The 25,621-nt window shown below is 48.6% G+C and overlaps 1 protein-coding gene across 2 annotated transcripts in view; it reads left to right on the forward strand.

Moving 5' to 3' along the window:
• The window catches only part of RRBP1 (ribosome binding protein 1), a 58,435-nt gene extending 33,028 nt beyond the window's left edge, over positions 1-25,407 (forward strand). The window contains exons 8-24 of one of the 2 annotated variants that reach the window (XM_026653238.2): positions 3,421-3,559; positions 4,548-4,735; positions 5,788-5,825; positions 7,290-7,380; positions 8,187-8,279; positions 9,111-9,203; positions 9,307-9,387; positions 9,530-9,619; positions 10,474-10,566; positions 12,350-12,421; positions 12,649-12,744; positions 15,141-15,224; positions 18,572-18,664; positions 20,051-20,134; positions 21,967-22,065; positions 23,411-23,554; positions 24,909-25,407. In XM_026653238.2, coding sequence (XP_026509023.1) covers positions 3,421-3,559; positions 4,548-4,735; positions 5,788-5,825; positions 7,290-7,380; positions 8,187-8,279; positions 9,111-9,203; positions 9,307-9,387; positions 9,530-9,619; positions 10,474-10,566; positions 12,350-12,421; positions 12,649-12,744; positions 15,141-15,224; positions 18,572-18,664; positions 20,051-20,134; positions 21,967-22,065; positions 23,411-23,554; positions 24,909-24,947 — 1,617 coding nt within the window. In that variant the 3' untranslated portion in view covers positions 24,948-25,407. The remainder of the gene's footprint in view (positions 1-3,420; positions 3,560-4,547; positions 4,736-5,787; positions 5,826-7,289; positions 7,381-8,186; positions 8,280-9,110; positions 9,204-9,306; positions 9,388-9,529; positions 9,620-10,473; positions 10,567-12,349; positions 12,422-12,648; positions 12,745-15,140; positions 15,225-18,571; positions 18,665-20,050; positions 20,135-21,966; positions 22,066-23,410; positions 23,555-24,908) is intronic. The other variant, XM_026653239.2, reaches the window with a different exon arrangement.
• The last annotated feature ends 214 nt before the right edge of the window (positions 25,408-25,621 follow it).

Consider the following 25,621-nt stretch of genomic DNA (forward strand, 5'->3'; position numbering starts at 1 on the left):
TCCTGGTCAGTTCTGGACCGAAACATTTTTTCCCCCCCCCCCTACCGCAGGTTTGTGTGGGACAGGGAACAGTTTCTTGCCCAGCAGTAATGGCCAAACGAGTAGCTAATAACATGGAATATTTAGACTGTGAATTGGTAAAGACTTCTTGATAAGGAAGAGTATTGTCTCAGGCCTATTTCTTGCTGAAAAATCAACCTCTTCACATCCCTTCCCTTCCCCCCCCATGTTAGCTTGTACACCATAGACTTACAAGGTAGGCATATTGCATCACTGACAGACGCTCAAAAGGTGGTACTAAGCATGAGATGGGGGGCGGAAATCTCCATTTAAAAAGAAATTCCTCAGGACACCAAAAATGCAGTTGATGATAAACCTGGGGTTGATCTGATCAGCCTTAGCACCACTTCGCCGGGCCTGTTTCTATTCTGATGGAAACTGGTGGTCAATAAACTGACCATTGGCCGCCTTCACCCCCTGTAGCTGCTTCCCTGTCCCAGAGAGTGTCAGCTGCCACCAGAAAGACAAGCCTAGCCTCACATGAGGTAAAACAAACTAAAAACACTATTAGTGTAATGGGGCTTTAACACTGAGTGCTGCTGAAGATACCGGACACTGGTCAGAAATTGTCTGGCACATTAGTGCTGTCCTCACATAAAACTGCCATCCCAGTGATTCTCCTATTCCTGAATCCCACCTCAGACAGGGGCCGGCACCAGATGCCTCAGGGGAAGATTGAAGAAGCCCTGCATAAGCAATTGGGAGATAATCTGCCCCCATGGAAAATTCCCTCCTGACCCCCAGCACTCCAGAGGCTGGCGCTCACCCTGGAGCATGAGGGTTTACAACCCTGCCTAAGCTCTTGTTTGGTTTTTAACATAACTCTGCGTATTCTCAGCCATATAAATGTCCAACCCAGCTGTGCCGCTGCCAAGCACAGAGCAGGTCAAAGTGACACGTGACTCGGGCACTCTAGCACAATGATTGCCATCCGCTTGATAACAGGAGCATCATAAAAATAGTTCCACTCTGAAATTTACCAGCAGTGTGTGTCTCGTGTGAGGGGGTTCATGATATGAAATGTACCTTGCACTCTGTCTCTCTCAACCTCTGCTCTGTCAGACCTTGTTTACCTGCAGATAGGTGAGAAAACTGGTTTTGCATTACTGATGGGGGGAATGTTTTTTTTTCTGTTGGCTGGATTTTTAGTTTTTGGTGGCTTGTTTTGTTACCGCTTGGGAGGTGCTTAAACACTACAGCGCTGGGTGTCAATATAAGAGCAGTGGATACATGGCGCGCAGCGTATGGACCGAGTAACCTACAATGCCTCATAGCAAAAAATATTGATCCTCAGGCTGTAGTTTGATTAAAGGGGAGACTTGCGGTATTGCCTCTTCCTCACACGCACAGATGACATGCAATGAAGTTAGGCCATGCAGCCTAAAGAGGTGGCTGGCTGCCACTATCTCCTGAAATGATGTTGGCGCGCATTCAGCAACAGCAGGAAATCCCAGCTTCATGGTAGCAGAGAACGGTATCGCGTTACAGCTCTCACAGAAACCTTAATATCGCTCTGCTGTAAACTCCCTCCTCCCTACTGAGATGTGGCTTGATGTCTCTGATAGCTCTCAATTCAGAATAGGCTCTTCCCAATACGCATTAGTACATGTACAAAGCATGCGCACTTCTGTTGAACTGTGCGCTTACCTGGCTGCAGTAAGATTGAATGGAACTGGGGAATGGGTCAAGTCTCAGGAGGGACCTCCTTTGAAGTGGCCACAGGGGCTCAGGCATGCAAGCTTGAGGGCCACGTGGCTACCAGACAAACGCAGGCCTCTTGACACGTAACACTGGCCTCTCTGCATGATCTACAACTCTGCCTACCTGCTGCATCTTTTAATGTTAACGAAATAATGGGCACCTGACTGAAATATTTCCAAGTGAATAATCTCTATCACCATGTCACCTTAAATTAGGGTATCTTTATAGGGAAAAAGAGCTAGTTGTGACCATGGCTGGTATGTAGATATTTGTGTGTATGTAGATCTTATCTTGGAGACTGAGTCAGTCTCAAGTGACTTAGGCTCTTAAGTGACTTAGGAACTTTTAAGTGTTGCCCAATATCTGAGCTAAGTTTGTGCGGTTGCACAATGTTGTCATCCCTCTGAAAAGCTTTCAGTTTCAGATATCCTCCCTGCTGGCAGCTGGAGGAACGGGACAGATGGGAGGGAGTGTTGGCCACAGATCACCATAACTTTATCCTCACCGGGGGTTCTTGTCGGAAAGGGGGTAGGGGAGGAGAAATGAAGAGAGTTTCTCTTTTTAGCGTGATCCTCACATTCTTTGCTCTTGTGCCTCCATGAAGGGCCGGCTGGGAGGGGGAGGTTCTCTTGCCACTTCTTGATGTGGAAGGATTGTACTCCGCCCAAACCACACAGAAAATTCCACTGAGCCGAACACACTGAACCGTAATAACGTATCGAGTCCCTCTGTTCCTAGCCGGCTGAATTCTATAGCTGCTTCAGCTACACATCTAGCGTGTGCCATTGGCAAGCAAAATAAGCAGGACCTCCTTGCCATGGGGAGCAAATGCCCTTCCCCTGGGAACCCTGCCCCCTGAAGGGGTGAGAATGGGCAGCAAGAACACAGTAACTGAGGGGACGGGGTAAAGCATGAGACGTTAGTACTGAAATAGATGGATCTTAGGCTAGGAAGGCTCTCGCCAGCCCCTCGAATTGTTCCCACCACAGGAATGCAGGACGGAGATTTCAGCACGGACCATGCTCCCTACCCCGCTGGCTGGGTAAGCAGCTGTGTCCTGTGCCAGCTGGAGTTTTGGGGTTGACTTTAAAGGTGGCTCACCACAGTGGTTCCTCACCCCCAGGCAATTTAAAGGCCTGGAGGAGTGAAGTCCCCAGAGAGACGCATTGCTTCGGAATGAGAATTCCCAACAGGAAACATTCTTCAATAAGACTTTTTTTTTTTTTTTGGACCAGCCCTAAATATCAGATGTGGAAACTGTGCACACCTGACGTGCACGTGGAGTTTCCATGGTCGTGCACGAATGGCTAGATGCATTGGCATCCCTAGCTATCCGGCTTGTGCCATGTTGGTAATTGTAGGCCCGCTTCAAAAATCTCACTCTAGGAATATACAGTAACAAGCACGGCCCAAAACTGGGGAATGGGGGGGCGGGTTATACACAGAACGACGTTGCTGTCTGCTGAGGGAAGGAGACCACTGAGGGGCTTGTATACCTCCAATCTAAGCACTGTGTGTGTGGACGCTTCCTGCCTGGAGAATGCTGGGGGAAGACTGGGTTTCAAACCCCAGCTTGCAGACATGCCATGGGGCTGCTCTTTCCAGATTGGCTTAGTGTCTAGCACTCTCTTTTTTTTGATTTTTCTCTCCTTCCTGCAGACTTCTCAAAAAGAAACTGAGGCGACGCTGCAGAAGAGGCTGGATGAAGTCAGCGAGGAGCTCCGCAAATCCCAGACCAGCTACAAGAACCTGCTGGTGGACACGGAGAAGGCGAAGGACCAGCAGCAGAGCATTGCTGGTGAGAGGATGCTGCAGGGACGCCCAGGAGAGCGCGCATGCTCTGACCTGGAGCTCAAACGGTGCCCTTAAACTGCGGTCTTAGCCTCACGAATGCTATCGCGTTCCTTTCTGAAGCCGAGCAGGGCGGGCCTCTGTGTCTGAGTTTTGGCGGCTGGCCCAGCGGGAGCGGGGACAATCCAATGATTGTTTGGTGGCCTGTGGGTGCTGCTGGTGAAGCGTTGAGAGCAGGAGTGGGGAGAATTGGGCTCTTGTGGGGAAAGGCCCATAGGCGCTCGGGTGGGGTGGTCCAGAGAGGGGCAGCTGCACTAGCAATGCCGAATATGCAAGAAGCCGGGAGGTTCCTAATTTTAGCCTCTCTGAGGCTCCGTCCTGCCTGGCCGAGGGTGTTGCGCTAAGGGCCTGACTCTCAAAGCTGAAGCGCTGGTGAAGTCGCTGCTTTCTGTGACGTGCTGCTGCGCAGTCACAGTTACTCTTGCCTCGGGGTGGCAAACGGGTGACTCGGCTGCCTGCATGTTGAGGTCTGCATGCAAGTCCGGAGCTCAGACATGCCTCTCGTAGACCCGCAGCCTGTGCCGTGCTTTTGGCATGGTAGATCCTCCACTCCCCTTTGCACTAGAGGACAATAAGCGTGTGCTCCCTGCTGTATCATGCACGAGGACTTGCAGGTTAAAGCCGATATTTGGGGTGTACTTTTTGGCCAACCATCTTGTCGAAAATCCATCACACTCTCACTGAAGTGTGCGCTACAATGAAACACGGGCATTCTTCCGGATGAGCCTGCAAATAACCGTCCGTAGTGCCTGATCTCTCTGCATGTGTTCTTTACCTGTCTGCCCAGGCCCTTGCTGTCTGAAACCTGCTCACGATCCAAAGCCCTGTCATCAGTAGAGCTAACTTTAGCTCTAGCCACCTGCATTCTCTCTCCCTCTTTGAATTTGTGCACATCTAACTTGTCTCTTTCTCCTCTACCCACCATCCTCTGGCAGAGTCTGAAGCCAAGCTGCTGTCCTATGAAGCAGAGGTGAAAAGTAAATCGGAGGAACTGAGCAGCCTGAAAGTGAAGCTGCTAGAAGCCCGCTCTGAAAACGAGCAGCTCACGGAGAGGATCAAATCCATCGAAGCTCTCCTGGAGGCAGGCCACGCGAAGGAAGTGGAGAAAGACGCAGACTTGCAGGTCAGAGGCTTTGCTAACATCCCAGCACCATGGTGGTGGTCCCTACATCTGAAGAGGAGAGCAGGCCTGGGATGAAGGGTGACTTATAGCATTGCATGCACCACAAGCGTACTGGAGATGGGGACTGTTAGACGGCTTATTCCTTCACCCGCTCACTTCCCTGGTCTTTCTCGCGTGCACAGAGAGCAACAAGACCCGAAGTCCGAAGGTGCAAACAATTCGATGGTTATTGGGGTGAACTTCCAGCAAACATGATTCCAGTTTCCTTCCTCAGTGTCCCCCTTCCCAGCTCTGATGCCACAGAGCCTCGCCTGTGTCCCTGTTCCCATTCCCCCCTTACTTCCTGATTGATTGCAGACTATATAGTAAAACTTGAGTTCTGCTTAGCTATACCTTAACCAGTCATTTGACTGAAATTTAACTAACCAATCCTAACATATTGTAATGTGATTATCTAACCAATAATATCCCACCACCTTAATTGGTTTACACCCAACAAAATTAATTATACAGCAGACAGAAACGATCACAGAACCAGACAGAGATTATACAGACAAACAATAGGGAAGTGGGGACTAGGATGATAGAACAACAAAGAAATGAGGATTTCACACCCCAGCTATTGATAAGTGAGTTCTTGCCAGACAGGACGCTATCAAACTATGTTTTCTTTAACCATCTAGGCTCTTCCCTTTCTCTGGAGGCGATAGATTGGATCACTTTTTTAACAGCCCAAAACTGCCTCATTTCAGTGTGACTGGTGAGGACGTGACTGTTCGCTTCCCAGTTTATGGCTGCCTCTGGTGTTTAGCCAAAGGCCTTAGCTTAAGAACAGGGCCTCAGACTCTCACAGTAAGAGAAGGCCCTTACACAGGCAGGCAGTGATTTTGATTCTTTATACCCCTATAACTAGCTAAATGATAAACATATACCTAAATTTTTAAACTATAGGCCTTTACAGACAGGCCTGAATATCTATATCCTAACAGGGGGGCTGTCCTGTACTGTGTTTATAATGCGTGTAGTAAAGGCAACCTCTGTCTAATTTTCAGGCAGCTAATCAAGCAGAAGTGAGCCAGCTGCAGTTAAGGTAAGACTGGTGAATGTACCGATCTCTCCGTCCGTGTGCTAAAAGGCTGCAACAAAGGAGTATGGGCCGGGATTCCTTTCCCCCAACTTTCCCATGAGCTGTTCATGTGCTGACATTACTGGGGCACGGTCTCCGGTCTGCTGTCACTAGAAGGCACAGTTAAATTGAGTGCTCTAGGTGACTTCTGGCAGGTGTAGACCATGGAAATGTTGATTCGAACACTGGCCTATAACAATGGCTAGTCCATTTTGAAGTGATGCTTTTTGCAAATGCACATACAGCTGAAGACCTAAGGTGCCTTTTTAGAGCTGACTGGCATAGTAGTTCTGTAAAAGCTTCCCGTTTTTGAGAGATGCTGAAGTAGAGGCCAGTTTTGTGTCAATCAAAATGAAGTTTGCCTGCCAATCAGAGCAACTTCTCAATACCCTCTTTTATTAAAAAAAAAAAAAGGAAAACCGGTTGCAGACTTCCTGAAAATAAATAAATAGGCGTGACTTTTCAGCCTGGCTTTATGCCCACAAACACCCATTGACTGACTGAGCACACCAATCGCTTACCTGAGTGTCTCCGTACAACTCTAAGGTCCTTGGCTCAAAACTTCCAGAAGTAACTAGTGATTTGAGTGCTTCAGTTTTTGGGTGGCTCCTTAAAAGGGACCTATAGGTGGGTGCCCGATGCTGCTGGGAAAACCAGGCCCCCTTCAAGGTACCGAGCTGATGGACAGAAACCGTGGCACCCAAGTAACTAGTCATTCCTGAAGATTTGGGCCCTTCACTCTCAGTAGCCATTTTTGAAAAATCTTGGCCTAGTTTAATTTCAGACAGAGGTGAGCTAAGAGCAGTTTCAAGTCCTGCGTCTCACCCTACAAAGTTCATGGCTTGACAAATTGCGCTCTTGTTTTGAATGCTTGTTTTTCTTTCCCGGTGCCGTTTTGAAGACGCACCTAGCCAGTTTCTCCTGGCTAATTAGCCGATGACACAGGGGAAATGGTATAGGTAACTGTACTCAGCAAACTAGTTCTAATTTGGGCAATGGTATTCTGTCCTCCCAAAAAAATCTGCCTGCCATTTGCTTTGGGGAAAGATCTTTGTTTTGTTTTTATTTTAAAGTAAAGGGAGACCCCAAAACACACTGGTGCATATTTGGTGGAATCTCCATCATTGGAGATTTTTAAGAGCAGGTTAGACAAACACCTGTCAGGGATGGTCTAGATAATACTTAGTCCTGCCATGAGTGCAGGGAACTGGACTAGATGACCTCTCGAGGTCCTTTCCAGTCCAATGATTCCATGTTGCTGCTGTCACAGTCTGACTGCATGCCACTGGGGTCTGCAGGGACTTCTGGCGCTACATCGCTGTTCTGTTAGCACTCTGGGGTGTGTGGGGGAATTCGATCATGACTGCTGAGAGTGCATGGCCTCGGAGATGAGCACCGCTCCAAACACTCCCTCTTGTTTCATTGCAGACTTCAAGCGAAGGCTGACCAGGTCTCCTCGCTCGAAAAGGAAGCTCTGGAGCTGAGAGAGATAATCGAGCAGCAGAAAACGAAAAACAACGTGAGCGACTGGACGAGCCGAACTCTCGTTCCGCCAGCGCAAACCTGAACAAACCCCTGATTTTGCACTTGACCAACAATTGGGTTTTAAAAGTTGCCCGATAAAGTTTAAAATGTAGCGTTGGGCAAGTCAAAGGCCTAACTTCTGTGTGCCCTGAGGGACGCTCGTCTCTATCCTAGGCACCTAGGCTACTGTTACCCTTGCTAGGAGAGAAGCTGGCTGACTTCCGAGTAGCAGAAAGCTAAGTCTTCGGTGGGGGAGTCTGACAGAGGAACAAACGAAGCTGCGGTCTGGGCCTGGCAGCCCTCTGGCTGGGTGGAGAAGGGATTCCAGCTAGCCGAGCTGCCTCTGTAGACTTAGTGTCTTCATCCCATGAAGGAACGCTAGGAACAAGGGCTGGAGTTCACCGCGGGAGTGGGTGAACCACTGAAGCAGGCCAAGCTGGATCTTAAGCAGGCCTTTAGGGGATGCTCCCAGCCACTGGGAATGGGAGTACTGATGAGTTGGCAAACGGGCCTCCTCCTTCCCACCTTGCCAGGAGACTTGATGGGCTGTCACTGCAAATAATGAGGTTCATACCTGATCATCTTAAGGGATTAGCCCACTGCAGGTGTATCTCAAGATTTAGGAGTTGAAGCAAAATCTGGTTTCTTAAATGGGATCATCAGACATCCCCCCCCCCCCACCCACCCCCGTGATGTGGATCCATAACTTCCAATAGTGGCAAGTAACATCATGCTAAGCAAACCTTGTGGTGGTCTCCATGGCAGCGTGTGGCTTATTCCTGCGTGCGTCTGTCCCAACAGGATCTTCGCGAGAAGAACTGGAAAGCAATGGAAGCTTTGGCCTCGGCTGAGAAAGCGCGGGAAGAAAAGCAGCTTTCTTCCACAAAAGCAAAGGTGAGTCTTGCTTCAATCGGTAACAAAGGGGAGCTGTTCTTTGGAGCTGGATTCTGCTGCCGGGGAGCAGCTACACGATTAGGGGCCTGTTCGTTTTTAAACTGAATTTCAGCATCTCTGTTTGCAGATTCTGTTTAAAACCTGTGATTACTCTCTGTGCGTGTTGACCCTTTAGAGCTCGTCCAATAAAAGCGTGCCACAATTGTTTACGTTTGGGGCTTGATCCTGCAACCTCCACCCGTGGCGAAGGAACAGTGCAGGGAGACTATTGAGCGCTACCGTGAAATGATCTTTTCAACGGCGGTCTCCCATAACTTACCTCCCTGAACTCTTTGAAAACAAACTTTGTATGGAGCTGTTGGTGTTTTCCCCTCTCAATATTTGTGGTAGTTAATGTTGGCGTGTCCCTGGTGATGGTGTGGGAAGGTAGCGGTCTCGTAACGTTCTGTAAATGTTATGATGCAAGGAAGATGACGCAAATGGCTCGTCAATATTTCCGCATTTCTGACTCCTCCAAAGATGTGCACTGTCACTGCCTGGGATGCTGACATAATCAGATGTACGTACGGGCGTCTCAGAATGGGAACTTGACTCTTCCGTTCTTGCGTAATTAGCCTCGTGGAGATTTGTGCAAGTTTTGTTGTTTTGGCTCTTTTCCCTCCCCTCTTCCACAGTGACGTATCGACTACAAAACAAAGGCCAGGCCCTCAGCTTTGTATAAATCAGCATCACGCCATTGACCTCGGTGAAATTAGAACAGCTGGGATCTGTCCCCAGCTGAAAGGTGCTGGCTTAAGTTTAGTTCATGAAAACCTACGTTCTCTCGTTTAGGAAGATTTGGAGCAGCAGCTTAGTGCAACTCAGACGCAAACAAAGCAGACGCTGCTTTCTCTCTTCCCACAGATCACTGTAGCGCCACAACAGGTAGGCACTAACGTGCTCCTACTTTTGGGAGGTGATCAGACAGCTGTGCCAGTGAAGGAATGGGATAGACCAACTGACGCTCTGTTTTTATTTGTTTAATCAGGCTTATGAGGAGTGGCTACAGGAGTTTAAGGAGAAGAGTCTGGGAATGCTAGAGCAGCAGACGGCTAAAACAGAATCTCTTGTAAGTGACCTCTTAAGCACTGGACAGACACGCCCCAAACATCTTGCTTTCTGTGGGCATTGGGTGTAAACATCAAATCTAGGAGCAGCTATTGGAGGCGCGGTGAGACGGTGGAACCTTATAAAACTCCTTTTTCTTTCAGGAGTCAGCACTTAAATTAAAAGAAGCAGAAGAGGCGCAGAGCACTTTACAAGCAGAATGTGAGCAGTACAGAACTATTCTTGCTGAGACGGTAGGTTAAGCCATTCTGGCCGTTTCTCTTCTTCACTGAAAGTACCGCTCCACCTTTCTTGCCACTGACTTTGTAACAGCCAAACCGTGCCTATAGTCGCTGAAGACATTGTACAGATGTCATGCACGTGAATCTTGCCGCCTTTGTTTGGAGGCTTTTGCAGAGCTTGGTTAAAAATATTCCTCTCCATTTCACTGTCTGACTACATCTAGCATTCTTATTTCTTAGTGTTTACGCTAGAACTGCCCTTGTAAATTCTACGGTTCTGCTACAATATGGTCTGAAAACATCCTGTGAAAGGGGTGGTCTGGAGCAAGTAGAGGCAGGATGGTGTAGTGGGTAAGGTACTAGCCTAGGGCCAGGTCTACATTACCACCTCTCGGGGAGGCGGATTAACTGTGCTGATGGGAGAAGCTCTGCCATTGGCTTAGTAGGGTCTTCACTGTAGCACTGTATGTGAAGATGAGCCCTAAGATGTGGGGGACCTGGGTTCTCTTCCTGACTCTGATGCTGACGTACTGTGACCTTGGGTAAGTCAATTCCCCTCGCCAATGCCTCCGTTCCCCACACACCCGTAATCAGGTGCTCGATACAATGTGAGAATACGCCCAGCAGTATGGGTCCCTTCCTCCCCTAGCTTTGCAGAGACAGTCCAGCGCTGAGTCCAGCAGGAGGCTGCTTCTCTAAAGAACCTAGCAGCCAAGCTGACCTATTGATTTTAGTGGGAGCTGGACCATGCCCTTAACTCTCTGCCTTGACAGCAGTTTGAATGCCTGCCTTGAGTGCTCTCCCCCAGTGAGCCTTCCCCTCTCCGCCTGCCCAGCCTCATGCCTCCATCCCTTCTCCCTTGGCAGGAAAGAATGCTCAAAGACCTGCAGAAGAGCGTGGAGGAGGAGGAGCATGTGTGGAAAGCAAAGCTAACAGCGTCTGAAGAGGAACTGCAAAAGGTGCATCCTAAAGATTCTCGCCTGGGTGTGAGCAGGAATCTCTGGGGTGCTGGCTGCCTAGAGGTGCTGGGAACCAATGGCCTGGTGATGTGTCTAACGCTGTAAATAACAAGAGGATCCTAATGATCCCTTCTGGCCTCAATCTATGAAAGGCGAGGGCTTTAGAGGTCCCTCACTAGAGAGGGGCACATCTTTAAAAGGCTCTAGGGTTGAACTTGGTGTAAAAACAATTTATTGATTCTGAAATAAAGATAAACGACAGGGCGATACCACATCCTTTGCCCTTTGCAATACTGCGTGTGCGCATGCTGAAAGGTGAGAAGGAAAGATGCCCTCCCGTATAAGCTTCTGCCTCCCTGAGATCCTGACACACACATTCTGCCTCTTGAGCTGGTGACAGTATTCCATTACGTACCTTACAACATTCGCATCCAAGCTCGAGAATCAAACTCTGGCACCTCCACTCCATGCAGGGGAGTCTGGAAAGCCTTCTGAACGTTGATGTACCAATGTACGTTGCCAAAGAGCCACAGTAATACGTCAGCAGCCCCGCATCAGCGCCACCTCCCAGCACCTCCCGCCCACCGGCTGCCCTGCTGATCAGCACCTCCCTCTCCCTCCCCGCACCTCCTGATCAGCTGTTTCATGGCGTGCAGGAAGCTCTGGGGGGGAGGAACGAGGCCACGGCAGGCTCAGGGGAGGGGGCAGGAAGGGGTGGAGTGGGGGCAGGGCCTGTGGCAGAGCCAGGGGTTGAGCAGTGAGCACCCCCCGGCACATTGGAAAGTTGGCACCTGTAGCTCCAGCCCCGGAGTCGGTGCTTATACCAGGAGCCGCTGGTTGGCCACCCCTGCTCTAGTGAGTGTGGGAGTGAAGGGGTGTTGCTGATGTTCGTGAGACCCTGCCTGGGCATACTACATTATAAAGGAATTTAAAATGTCCCTCTAAAAAGATTTTACACTGAAAAGTGACTAAGTATAGCATTGTGGAGTTCAGTATTTGTGTCAAATAGATAATGTTAAATTTACTCTGGTTACAAGGGGTGTGTGTAATTCCCACTCCCGTGACCACCAGAGTTTTGAGAGAAGCTGGCTTTTTTCTTTGATGGCGGTGCATGAAATCAAGATTCTGCTGGCCATATTATGTTCTGTCTTGCCCGTGTGTGTAATGTGAAGTTGGTGAGGTTGCATGGATGTAGCTGAGCATAATGTGGCCAACAGATTTGTCATGGTTGGTGACTAGAGTTGGTCAGGAAATGACGTTTTCCTCCTGAAAAACAAAAATTGTGAGCGGTGTGGTTAATTTTCCTTTGAGGTTTTCATTGAAAAACCCAAACTTCAAAAATGTTCAGTTTAAAACCAAAAAAATTTCACTTTTTTTTTTGATTCTTCAGCAAAAATTTCAATGCCCTCAAAAAGCCACTTTTCCCATCAAATGTGACAAACAAAAAACATTCTATTGACTTCAGTGGTGACTCGTTAGAAGGGAGGAACCCAGCTTGACTCTCAGATCCTTGGCTTGGTTTGCAGGGATGACTGTATCATCATCCTTATTTGGATGCTGTTAGTAAAGGTCCCAATCCTGGATCAGGAGCCCAGTTGTGCCAGGTGCTGTACGAACGCAACAAATGGTCTCTTCCCTCAAAGAGTTTACAGGGTAACCCCACCGTGCCATTTTTAGTCGCTTGTAGGAGACGTTATAGAGGAGAGTCTAAGCTGGGAAATCCTGCTTACTAACACTTTATTTCTTCATTTTCCATTTTTTGGGGGGTCAACGCTTGGTGTAGTCACAAGTCCAAGTGAAATCTCTTGCAGAGGCTGTGGACCAGCTGAGGGTAGAGCTCCAGAACACAGATCAGGTATGGACATTCTCACCTACTCCAAAAGGAAAGGGTACTGATTTCTGCTGCACCCCTGGAACTTCCCTTTAATGTTGCCAGGAGAGAGGCATCATAATTTCTTCTCAACCCCGCCGGGGGGAGGTTGGGAGAATTGGTCTTGCTGGTCTAGAGAGGCTAGATATGCAAACAGATCAACGCCTGTATCATTATCGATCAAATCACCATGCTCTCCTTGTTTTAATCAGCTGAAGGAATATACTTCTCTTCTGGAAGCACAGCTGGAAAATCACTTGGAGACGGCCAGTTCCGAACGCCAGAACTACACAAAAGAAGTTGAAGCAGTAAGTGTTGGTCATCTGTTTGGGGGAGGTGGGGGGAGAGACTAAAGCTAATCAGGGCCAGGAATCTCCAGAGCTTTAGTCCAGTGTGCTAGCCGCAAGCTCATCCTTCCCTTCTTGGAGAATCCTTTAGGTGGTATCTGCCTAGTTAACAGCTCGATCCATTCCTGACTTGAAATGCACAGAGAGTTGTGCAGAAAAGTCTCTCCTTTTGAGGTTTTTAAACACTCCTCGCCTCTCTGAATAGCTGATAATTAATTCCCCTGGCATTAGGGTTTAGAAGGAGCAGATAAATGAAGCCATAGGTGTCGGAAGACACAGAGGGCACTGCCCACTCCTCTCCCTGCAGACCACCAGGCTTTGTCTTAACATCAAATCTGGTGTTTGAAGACAAGCAGCTGAGTTAACTTTAGGTGGGACTAAGCGAGAGCCACTTGTGTACTGAACAGAGTGAGGGGTTTGTTCGTGTGAGAGCGGAATTCCTCAGTCATTCGTGGCTTTGCAAAGCATAAAGGAAACCTTGTGTCTGGGTGTAAATATGCGGTCTGCCGTCTGCCTTGCTAAACTAGCCGGCCAGGTGAGGGGTGAGATGCCCCAGCTCCTGTGCCTGTAGAAGCCGAAGAACTGCTTAGAACAGACGAGTCTTCGATTTGCAGAATAACTCTCTGGAGAATTTGAAAGGGAAGGAGTGGCTCCGAAATGGGCAGCAGGTTGGCATGGCGACCACTAGGCCCTGGCTGGACCTGTTACGCCTTCACTAGCCAGAGATGCGGATCCTACTTCGCTAGCCTGCGTCTGCTCACAGAAGGACAAACAACCTCTTTAAAATGGACTTTACAAGACTTCAGGCTTGGCTCTCAAACCTGTCGTTTTTTCGAAGGTGCCTCAGGGAGTCGGGCACCCGAGTCCTGTTGAATTGTAGTGGGAGTTGGGTACCTAACTCGGGCTCCTTTAGCGATCCAGCCATTGATCTCTTTCAAGATGCTGGCAGGAAAAGAGGTTGCTTTCTTGACTGATGATTGAGCTGTTCTGGTCTGTCTGGTGGTCCTAGCCATCGCACCACAAGTATACATGGTTGTGAAGTGGGAGGAGAGAGGCCTAGTGTATTAGCGAACAGGAGCAGCAAACAGGCGAGAGGGTTCTCTTTGTGAGGGGTTCTCTGGGTGCAGGAGGAGTGACTACGTGAGCTTGGGGGGGGGGGGGGGGGGGTTTGTTTGTGGGGGGGGGGGGGGGGGGGGGGGGGGAGATTTTGTTTGTGTGCTTGCTTGGCGGGTGCTTGCTTGACGTTTTTCTAGTGGGGTCTGTTCTAGGGGCTGGGCCTAGTGGCCTGCTGGGCCAGGCTGAGAGCTTCCTCAGGCGGCTCTAGCCTCCCATCCTCTGCTCCCTGATCCCTTGACAAGGGGGCTGGGCTAACTCGGGGAGGTCAATGGATAAGTGCAAAGTAATGCACATTGGAAAACATAATCCCAACTAGCTCTACAAAACAATGGGCTCTAAATGAGCTGTTACCACTCAAGCAAGATCTTGGAGTCGTCCTGGATAGTTCTCTGAAAACATCTACTCAATGTGCAGCAGCAGTCAAAAATATCAACAGATTGTTAGGGACCCATAAGGAAAAGGCTAGATAACAGAACCAGAAAATATCGTAATGCCACTATATAAATCCACGGTACACCCACACCTTAAATACGGTGTGCCGTTCTGGTTGTCCCATCTCCAAAAAGATCTATTAGAATTGGAAAAGGTACAGAGAAAGGCAATGAAAATGATTAGGGGTATGGAACAGTTTCTATCTGAGGCGAGAGTGAAAAGTCTGGGACTGTTAAGCTTGGAAAAGAGACAACTTGGGCGGGATATGCTAGAGGTCTATAAAATCATGACTGGTGTTGAGAAAGTGAGTAAGGAAGTGTTATTTATCCATCACGTAACACAAGAATGTGGTCACCAAATGAAATGAATACGCAGCAGACCTCACACAGCTCGCATTCAACCTGTGGAACTCATTGCCAGGGGATGTTGTAAAGGTCAAAAGTATAACTGGGTTTAAAAAAGAATTAGAGAAGTTTATGGGGGATAGGCCCCATTAATGCCCATTAAACATAATGGGCAGGGACACAACCCCATGCTGTGGGTGTCCCTAAACTTTTTACTAGCAGAAGCTGGGACTGGATGATGGGGATGGATCCCTTGCTAATTGCCATGTTCTGTGCCTTCCCTCTGAAGCATCTGGCACTTGTCGCTGTCGGAAGACAGGATACTGGGTTAAATGGACCTTTGGTCTGACCCAGCATGTCCGTTCTTATGTAACTGATGCACTGCTTCTTCTCCCTGCCACTCCAAACACCCAAGCTTCTTCCAGACACTAACACAGCTGCTGACGTCCCTCTTCTTTTTTCCAGTTGAGGCAGCTCTTCTCTGAATCCCAAGAACAGCTGGATGCAGCAAAAGCAGAAGCACAGAAACAAAGCCAGGAGCTTGCACTGGTAATGGCTAATTGCTAGTTAATATCTAACCTAAGGTCGGGTCTACACTTAAAAGTTGTTCTCTATAGAACTGTTTTGGTTAGGGGTGTGATTATTGTTAATGATGTATCGGTACAATCCGTAGAGTGGCTGTAGCTATACTGATATAAAGGTGCCTGTACCCACGTATCTTTAGAGCTTGTCTACATGGGAATGCTCCAAATGGTTCTGAATTAACTTATAAAGTGGATTAAAGTCCCCTTCGTGTTCAGGAATAGCTGTACTGGCGTAAAGCACTCTTATCCTGGCATAACTCTGCCAACACTAGAGGGGATTGTAGCACTTAAGTTATACCCATACTTCTCTAGCTCCACAACTTTCTAGTGTTGATGAGACCTAACAGAGGCGCTCTTCGGTGGAGAGCAGCAGGCTGGGAAGCTGTTGTTAGCTGGAAGGGACGTACAACTCTGTGACACTGATGAATTTCCCAAATCTCCACAGAACTCCGTGTGGGGTCGGACTTCAAGTATGTCCAACTCCAAGTGCCCGTCGAACCATCTGCCAAGGAGATTTGTATTTTGAAAATGCTGAAGAAAGCGGCGAAGGGTTTCACACCATGAAACTCTTTGCGATTCTCATCGTTGCTTTCTTGATTAGGCCAGATTTTTCAGGGTGCCAGCTATGCCGGATGATTCCCAGGCAGAAGCACGAATCTAAGCTGCTGTAAAATATATACAACCCAGCCAAGAGTTACGTGCTACTGGGTCATCTTCAGAATATCAAGGAGTTACCATGCGAACTAACTCTCTGGGCACAGGGAACGATGCTCTCATGGGTCCAGGGATCAAATAACAAATTGACTCACTCCCTGTACCTTGCGCCCATACACAACTATATTAGAAGAATGTTAAGGTTGCGAAGTCTAGCACGTAAATTGGGAAATGCCAGTGTAATCTTTTCATCGATTTTTTAAGGCCAGAAGGGACCACGCAATAATCTAATCTGACCTCCTGCGTAACACGGGCCAAGGTTGCAAAGGTAGCCTTAATTCTGGCATTTCCTATGTTCAGAGTGCTTGATTCTACAACCTTAATATTATTTTAGTGTAGAGTGTCTGTCTAATACATATGTGCACACATTCCTTTTTTGGTTGCAATTGGATTTGGTAGTAGGTCCCCTTATGGGAGGGCATCCGGGGTCCCTCAGATGTCCTTACAGATCATCTGTTGGCTGGAGGAATCTTACTTTGGGTTCCTTTTGAAACTGGCTTTTCTGTATGTAGGAATTAGCCATAGAAATCTATGAAGGTTGCCTGTCTGTCTCTGAAATGGGGGAGGTTTAGGTTGGATATTAGGAAAAACATTTTCACTAGGAGGGTGGTGAAGCACTGGAATGGGTTACCTAGGGAGGTGGTGCAATCTCCTTCCTTAGAGTTTTTTAAGGTCAGGCTTGACAAAGCCCCTGGCTGGGATGATTTAGTTGGGGATTGGTCCTGCTTTGAGCAGGGGGTTGGACTAGATGACCTCCTGAGGTCCCTTCCAACCCTGATATTCTATGATTCTATGAACCCATTTGATCAATGTGATGTGACTACCCTGTAAGAAGGGGAAGTGTTAAGACGTTAACAAGAGTGCCACTCCTAAGGGTTAAGAAATCATGAGGTTTGTCTTAAAAATGCCGGAATCTTATATGCTGATTCTTATTTGCTTTCTGGGGTGGGAACCTTACGGCTCACGTCTCAAGCTTTTCTTTCCCAATATGAGGGCTAAAAGCTTTATTTTATTTTATTTTTTTAAAACGAAAACTGTGATTTTCACGTCGTTGTGTAACTCCAGGAACTGGAGCTTTCAGAAAAGGCGTTTGATATTGGGAGACTCGTGATAAAAGCCTGAGGGTTGGTTACACTTTTTAAATGGACGAGAGCCGGGCAGTTCAAAATCTCCTTCCACAATGCACCAACTGGTGTCTGGTTATAGCTTCTTTGGAATAACGAACGCCTCCCCTGCACTGTAAGTCTAACCATTTGGATCGTTCAGGTAGTTGTCACAGATCTATACCTGCCGCTGAGGAGTAATTAGGCCAATTAAACAGGGAAGCAGTTGCAGGTATTTAGCAAAGTTGTATTTTCATCGAGCATCTCTTTTCCCAGAACAGGACCTGTTGTAAATCTTCTAACCTTCAAATCCACGTCTCCGTAAAGGGCAGCGCCACCCTGCGGATGGGCTGAGCAACTGCAGGGCTCCTTGGCAGACTGAGCAGAAATAGATGCTGGCTTCTCTTGATAGCCGCCGCTGGCTCTGCAGCTCTCACTGGAAATGTTGCTCTTCATAACGGAAGTGGAGACAACTTAAAAAATAAATGTCCTTAAACAAATGCAAGGAAGGTGCAGTGTCCCTGCTCAGACCCAAATTTTTGCCTGCATGGCTTAGAAAAAAGTTGTAGAAAGACCCCATTTAGGACACTTTTCCCTCCCCCCCAAACATTTTTGTGTGATAAGCTGCTACCCAAGGAGTTGTCCCACTGTTACGCTGCAGGCAGTTAATAGAGTGTTGTAATAAAGCGGTTTCCCCTGCCTTTCACAGTGCAATAGAGCAACAGAATGTCACCGCTCCACAGAGACGTAAACTCTTTACAGAATCTGAATGCAGGCTCTAGTGTCTTCTGGATCCATTACAAAATCAGCTGTGTTTGGGATTCCTTCCGCAGATGACCTGTTAGAGTCAGTCTTGCTTTCCATCAGCCCCACGTTCTCCCTTTAATGTTACCGACTATCCATTTATTAACTACTGTACTCCAAAACCATGGACTGAATGCCCCGGCCCTAATCCTCCAGTTGGCTTCACCTGGATCTGATCCTTGTGTCTCTGAGGAACCCCAGGAACACATGTGAACACAGAAGTCTGAATGTGGGGATTCCACTGCAGGATCAGGGTCTGTTCTTGTAACTCTTCCATAGGGTTGAGTACTCGTAACAGGTGAATTTCACTGCTGGGGGTACCTGGCGAATCCCATCCATACCAGTGAGGTTGCAGCTGTTCTCATGTCACTGAGTCTGATCTGATAAACTTTGAACTGTTACTTTTGGGCGGTTTCAGGAGGACGTTCCGTGTTTGAGCTTCATGGAGCCCTTCTGGGATTTCCGACGGAGCGCAGTGGGATTTGGGCGTCATCCCCTTAGGCAGCTCTGTGAATCTCTTCCCCTGTTGCTCAGCTAACTTCCTGTTGACTTATTCAGGCAGCAGAATAAATCTGACTACTTTTGCTGGCCACGAGGCGCGTTTTCCATTGGCCACCCTCTCTCAAAGCTTTGCCTGCACCTTGGCTGCCACTGTGTGTCACTGAGCCAGGCTTGCTGGTCCTTGTTTCAGGTCAGGCAGCAGTTGAGGGAGATGAAGAGCCATGTGCATGATGGAGAAGCAGCTGGGTCGCGGGCTGACCCAAGCGAGCGCGAGCCCCTCGAGGTTAGGGCGGTGAGACCACTGCACGCTAAGGCACTGATTAACGACTGCACTTGTCCCGTCTCCCGCTCGACACCTGCATGATAATTGTATATGGCTTCACTGATGACTGTAGAATGTGTGTGTTGTGCTGTTTCTGTGGGGCTTCTATTGAGGTGGTTAATTTTCTTAACTAGATGAGGGAGGGGAACAAGCTTCACGTAACGAATATTCTTACCATGGCCCATTTGTAAAGAAAGGATTCAAAACACCCACTTTCTTATCATAGTTCTAGTGGGCCCCAGCTGAGATCAGGGCCCCATTGTACTAGCTACTGTACAGACCGCCCCTGCCCCAGAGCGCTTTGTTCAAGTAGATACCACGCAGGGTAAGAGGAAGGAAGTGGCATTACAGATGGGGAGGTCTGATGAAGTGACTTGCCCAGGGTCATGCAGGAAATCGGTGGCAGAGCTGGCAATCCAGCCCAGATCTCCAGAGTCCCAGCTCAATGCCTTAGCAGTGAGACCATCATCTGATGACTTTTTGAGCAGGAATGAGGACTGGCTTTGATCAGTGCTCTCTGCTTTTGAGACCTCCTTGGTCGATGACAGTGGGCTGACCGCTGGGCTTAGCGGCAGCACTCTGCTTTAGGGGATCCGGGGTCGGAAGATGGGTGGGCAGGGAGTCCTGCAGAGTTGATGCACTGGGTCCTTGAAGTGAGGGAATCCATTACACTGCACTCCATATACTCTCTCGGGCTGGTTTGATGGGGTGCTGTCTTGTCTACTGAAGGGGTGGGCAGTCACCATGTGAGGCCCTGGAGGGTGGAGAATTCTGGTCTTACAGGACTTCTTGGGCTAAGGATCAGAATTCAGAGGGGCAAGGACTTTGTGGAGGATTGGATTTCTAATCTCACTAACCAGAGTTGGGTTCCAGGAATTAACTCTGAGAGTCTTTCAGCCTAACCTTTCTCTCCTCACTAGCTTACTGACCCCACAAGCTGTGTTCTCTGCTCTTTGAGTCTTAATCCTTTCCATTGTGGAGTTTTCCCCAAGGTGCTGTGTTGCCCAAGTGGTGGGGAGCTGTCAGATGAGACGGGTGGGGTCAGTCTGCTCTTGGCCTTTGCAACCAGTTCCAGTTCAAGTTGCTGGGGCTGGAACAAGGGTGGAATATAGCATCAAATTGGGCAGAGACTGGAATTGTAAAACTACTGGCTAGAGATTTCCTTTGGCTTAATCTTGGAAGCCTTTGGGGATTAGAGATCGGAAGCAGGGCCTGGTAGCTGCCCTTCAGGGCTTTGGGGAAAGCTCTAGAGTCCGTCTCCGTTTATCTATGTGTAGCAGGCTTCGGAGTCCTGTCTGCTCCAGTTGATCTTTCCGATGTGACTGATTCACTTTGGTTTCTGTGCAGTTGAAAACGCAGCTGGAACAAACTGAAGCAAACGTGGATAACGAGCAAGAGCTGAGGCAGAAGCTAGCGCTGGAGTTTGAAGAAGTAAGTTCAAACCTGCGTGTGCATGGGACTCTCTCTGGCCTGCTGTCTGTGACAAGGGATTGGGGGCTTTGCTTCCCTCCGGAAAGAAGGTCTGCGTATAAACCGATGGAGGAGGGAAAGTCCCTTTGAAAGGCTGTATGTGATCACCAGCATAGCAGAATGTTCATGATGCTGGCTCTTCCGAGCTGTTAATATGGGTGGGATTGCAGAAGGTCAAAATTGATGGTCATCATCCCTTCTGGCCTTTCATCTATGCCTATTATTGACAAAGACCTAAAACTGAAAGCAATAAGTTTGGTCCTTTAATCACCTTTTACCTGTTGTAAAAATGCTGGTAACGACCCAATGAGTTTCACTTTAAACAGTGAAGTGCTCTCTCTTTCCCCCTCACCTCCCATTTGGGATTTGCCTTTTTAGCCGTGCTCACTTTTTTTTTTGAAACTTAAGGCAGCGGCTTGCTGCTGCAGGACTAAAACTTTAGCAAAAAGAACATTGTCCAAACACACATCTCCAATCCCTCTACCTGTTTCCAAGCGTCCTCGTAATCCTAAAAGGAAACTGTCAATGCCAAAGAGCTTACATGGGGCACTTCCTAAATACCGGTCGTTCTCCTGGTTGGCAAACAGGAAGGGTCTAAAGCTGCAGTAGCAAACCCACGAGTGTTTATTTTGGAGAGGCTCTTTCACCTACAGGTGGCAGTTGGCCTGTGTTCTCCAAGTGACTAGCCTTTTGAAGGGCTTTCGTTTGGGGGGACCCATGTTGAGGCATTTTAAAGGGGCAGGTGCTTGGCACTTTGACAGTTTGGGGATCTCTTTGGAAGGTTTCAGGTTAGACGCCAGAGTAGCTAGTCGCTCCTGAAAATCTCAGCAGGCTTTACCTGTCTTGCAGGACTGAAACGGTTCCTCGGTCATACCTCTGTCAGCCTGTTTCACCACGTGCATTTGGTCTTTTTCTCCTCGCCAAAATCTTTGGGACTCCCCTAGCCTGCTTGTCTGTCTCCGGGCTGCAGGAAAACGACTCCCACAGTCTGCTTCTGTCGGGTCGAGTTGGCTGTCATTGGAACTTTTTATTTTTTTTAAGCAGCTCTACAAAAAAGTGGAAAACCAGCTTGAATTTAACCAATAGGACCCTGGCCTGTAAATGGGGGGAGGCCAGGCTGGCTGCTTCTGGTCCCAGGGCTACTGGGGAAAATGCTACAATGTCCCACCCAGCTGCTCATGGGGTGGTGGAAGGGCAGAACACAGGTCTGCTCTGGGCGCACCTGCTAGCCGGTTAATTCTAGCATTAAATGAAGGCTGTTTGAAATATTGCCTTGGCCTGCCTCTTTCCAAGGAACAAACCATCATGGCTGCTGGGAGGGGAGTGGCTGTAGGGAGATCTTTAAAACTTCCTGAACCTGATATGAAAAGACGTATGTGCATTTTACTGGCAATCTTGCATGCACAAGCAGTACCAAGGCCTGCAATGCATCGGCTAGTTTCTGTTCGCAGCCTGCCACGGGTACATGCAAACCAACGCCACAAGTGGGAAAACGTAGCGCGTGGTGGTCATGAAGAGGGTTTATCTTTCAAATTTAAGCTGAGATTAGCCTGAGATGGTTTCTTAATGTAGCCACTGAGAGCAGTGTACGCACTGCAGTGTAACTTAACTCTGCGCGGCTGGTGAAGGATAAATGTCGCTATACCCACTGCCGTGTGGTGCTGGGATTCTTAGCCAGCTGAGCTTCCCCTCTGCTCTTCTGGGCCCCTATTCGTCCTGTCTGCCGACCACCCGTTTGAGTCTCAAGTATCGTAGTAAGGTAGGACTGACCTCTCCACTTCCTGAAACCGCAGGCGCAGAGCTCGGTGTGCAGTTTGCAAGCTGAACTGGAAAAGCTGAGATCCGCTGCAAACGTAGCGTCCTCGGAAACGGAGGAGGTTCAGCACCTGAAGGTAATTCCCTGCAAGCCCAGGAGGGTGAAGGCACCCTGGGCCAGATTCTGGTTCCAGTCTCTGTCTGCTGCTCTGGTAGCAGAACGGTACCACTGCAGGCTGGGGGAGAATTCTCTAGCTTGCGGGCCTAGCCCTGTGAGGGGGCAGGGTCACTGCGTTCAGTGCTGGCAGCCGCCGGGCCAGATGTAATCTACGAAGCGGGAAGTCTGGGTCCCCATAGCAGCCCAGAATACAGCCCTGCCCTCTGATGCAGCCCGGAACCGATCCCAGCAGTGCGGCCTGAGCAGCACCGGGGGGTGGGAGAATAGCTCAGTGGTTTGAGCATTGGCCTGCTAAACCCAGGGTTGTGAGTTCAATCCTTGAGGGGGCCATTTAGGGAGCTGGGGCAAAAATCTGTCTGGGGATTGGTCCTGCTCTGAGCAGGGGGTTGGACTAGATGACCTCCTGAGGTCCCTGCCAACCCTGAAATTCTGTGATTCTATGCTGTGCATTAAGGGGGTATGTTTGCCAAGCCAGGGAAGGGAAGCCATGCGCAGGGTAAGTAGGGGCACCCTCGCTGCTATTGATGTGGTCTCTGACTCGGGCCTGAGAGCTGGCTCCTGAAGCCACTTCTCACGTTGGGCATTGCACCGTTTGGGGCTTCGCCTTCCTCGTGTGATGTCTCGCTGCAGCCGGCTCGGGCTCCCCAGGCTCGGGCTGTGGGATCTGGCCCTTGTAGGGTGGAGGAGGAGGAGAGGAAATAAGACTCCAGGGCTGCTTCTCCCTTCAACCCTGGCATCAAGTGTGGCAGGGGGTTTAGGTGAATCCGAGCCCCGTCCTGCCCATTCCCATCGGTCCATGGCACTAGTGGGGAAGGAGAGCAGGCAGGGAAGGAGCAGCTCTGAGACTCTGCCTCTGATGGCTAGAGACTGGCAACCACCATGTCGTCCTCCAACACCAGTCGGATTCATACAGGAAGGACTGGGGCCTGCTGACTGTGCTGGATGGGGCCATCCATTGCTTTGGCCCCATCACAGAAGGTGGCTAGACAATTGGTGGGGAGATGAGATCCTGGCCAATGTCTGTTGTGCAGAAGCAAGTCTGGATTCTATGTTCCTGCACAGAGACTCTCATTAAGGGTGACCAACCTGTAAAATGTGGGGATGAGCATCAGTTACATCTAGAGGGAACTGAGCAGATGTTTCTCCACTGTCAAACAAAAACCAGAGTGCAACCCCATAGCAAAAACCTCTCCAGGGGCTCTGTGAGGTGGGAGTGGCCTGTGACTGCTGCTGCCCTGTGTCCAGTGATCAGTAAATGATTGATCTAGTTATCGCAAATAATAGTTTACTTCAATTGTGTGCAGGAAAGACTTGAGAAGGAGAAGAAGCTAACGAAGGACTTGGGACAAGCCGCTACCAAACTCCAAGAGCTATTGAAGATTACCCAGGGACAACTGGCCAAAGAAAGAGAAGCAGTGAAGAAATTGAAAGAGCAGCTTCAAGAAACGGTATTGCATCCGTCTCCAAATGGAACGTAGTGGTGTGCAGATAGAACCAGGAAGCCACAACCGAGATTGGGACCCTGTTATGCTAAGCACTGCACAGACACGTAGGAAGGGACCGTCTCTGCCCTGAAGACCTTACAGTTGAAATACATGAATCAAAGGGTGGGGAACGGAGACTCTGAGATGAAGTGATTTGCCCGAGGACGCAGGGAATCCGACAATTGGCAACAGAATCCAGATCTTCCAAGTCCTGGCCCAGTGCTTTAACCATTAGACCATCTTTCCTATCCAAGAGGCGCATAATGTACAAAAATGGGAACTTTACAAGAGGAGCACTCATACAGTGCCCGGGCTGATCTTAGCGGTGGCAGAACATAGAGTAGAGAAATCCATTTCCCCTTATCAACTTTTTTCAACAAAAATTCAGATTCTGGACAGGATGACTGTTGTTTGCAGTGGTAGTGTAGCCATGTTGATTCCAGGATATGAGAGACACACGGTGGGTGAGGTAATCTCTCTTATTGGACCAACTCCTCTTGGTGGAAGAGACCCATGAGCTCCACAGAGCTCTTCTTCAGATCTGGGAAAGGTACTCGGAGCCTCACAGAATTTAAGCTTCCAGGCTCATCTTTTGAAAGTGTTGTGCAGGTTTCCTTTGAGGACGAGGACTGAGAGGTCAGATATGGAGCGATCACTTTATAGCAAGTGTTCACCCACAGGCAATAAGTGTGTGTTTTGGTCTTTTTTATCGTTTTCCTCTGTGAGTTCATTTGAGAGTATAGTTTTGTCTGGTTTTACACATGTAGTTGTTGAGGCATTTGATGCACCTTCTAAAGATGAGCTTGGGAACTTAAATTCATAACTCTGCTAGACACCAAAAATTATGGATTCAATAGAGACCTTGGTTTTATGTCTCGTTACAAGGATCTGTAACCTACTCTCTTTCTTTTCCTATGAGTGCAGAGGTGTTAATTACCCCCTTCATTTTGAATGGTTTCTTGCAACATGTGTTAACTCCTTATGCTTAATCTCTTCCACCTTGTATTTAGCTGTGACACCATTTCCCAGACTTGAGGAAAAGCTCTGTGGAGCTCAAAAGCTTGTCTCTTTCACCAACAAAAGTTAATCTGACTGCATGGCCAGAAGGCCAGATCTGGCCTGTAGGGCATTTGTGTTAACATCACTGGATCAGGGGTTCTTTGAGTCAAATGTTGAATCCTGCCTCTGCCATTATGATATTGACGTAATTGTTAGATAAAACCCTGTCCCTAAGAATACCTGCTTACTCAACTACTAAAAACATAATACGTGTTCTATATACAATCCCATAACCTGTTCTGCTCTTTCTCGCTTCCAGGAGGAAGACAACGGTTCAAAGGAAGGAACTTCTGTCTGATGGGTCTAAGATCTAGAATTTACTATTCCACTTACCAAAATGCCTTACACGTTCCTAAAAATATATGCTCAGTTCTTTGCAGATAAAGACACACAAGCCATTAGTGACCCCAAAAACCTCCTAGTTTGAGATTTAAAAGGATACAAGTACACACTGCAGACGTACATCTGTAAAGGAATTTTCATACTGTGTTTTTGTAAAACTGAGTTCCCTTGGGAAAGCCCTGACTGTGTCAGCCAGCTGCTTCCAAGCCTTTACCTTCTGTAGTAACAGAATCCATGAATGTGGGAAAAGGGAAGACTCTGTGTGTGTGTTCATCAGTCAGTGCAATTTTTGTCTTTTGGGGTGAATGAAGCCTGGAAGGTACACGGCGCCCCTGTTCGTTGTACCAGGCGGCTGTTGGCAAGTGTCCTTGTGAATTTCTGGATGGTAATGCAATTAAACCAATGGTGTAGCTAACTAGGGATTGTGCTGGTCTTATTTTGAGGCGCTTGCTCCTGTTGATGGTATAAAGCGCTATGATCATAACAGCCCTTGAGTCCTCCATGTCCCAAAGGCCCCATCCCCCAGCCGCAGGACGGAACAGAAAGGTGGCGCTCCGCTTTTCTTGTTCTTTCCTGAGTGGTGTGAGCGGAGGGCAAAGTAGTACAACACTCCTCATTCCACGGTGTGAG

Source organism: Terrapene carolina, unplaced genomic scaffold (genome assembly GCF_002925995.2).
Source record: "Terrapene carolina triunguis isolate 2854851 unplaced genomic scaffold, T_m_triunguis-2.0 Scaffold132, whole genome shotgun sequence".
Taxonomy (NCBI): Eukaryota; Metazoa; Chordata; order Testudines; family Emydidae; genus Terrapene; species Terrapene triunguis.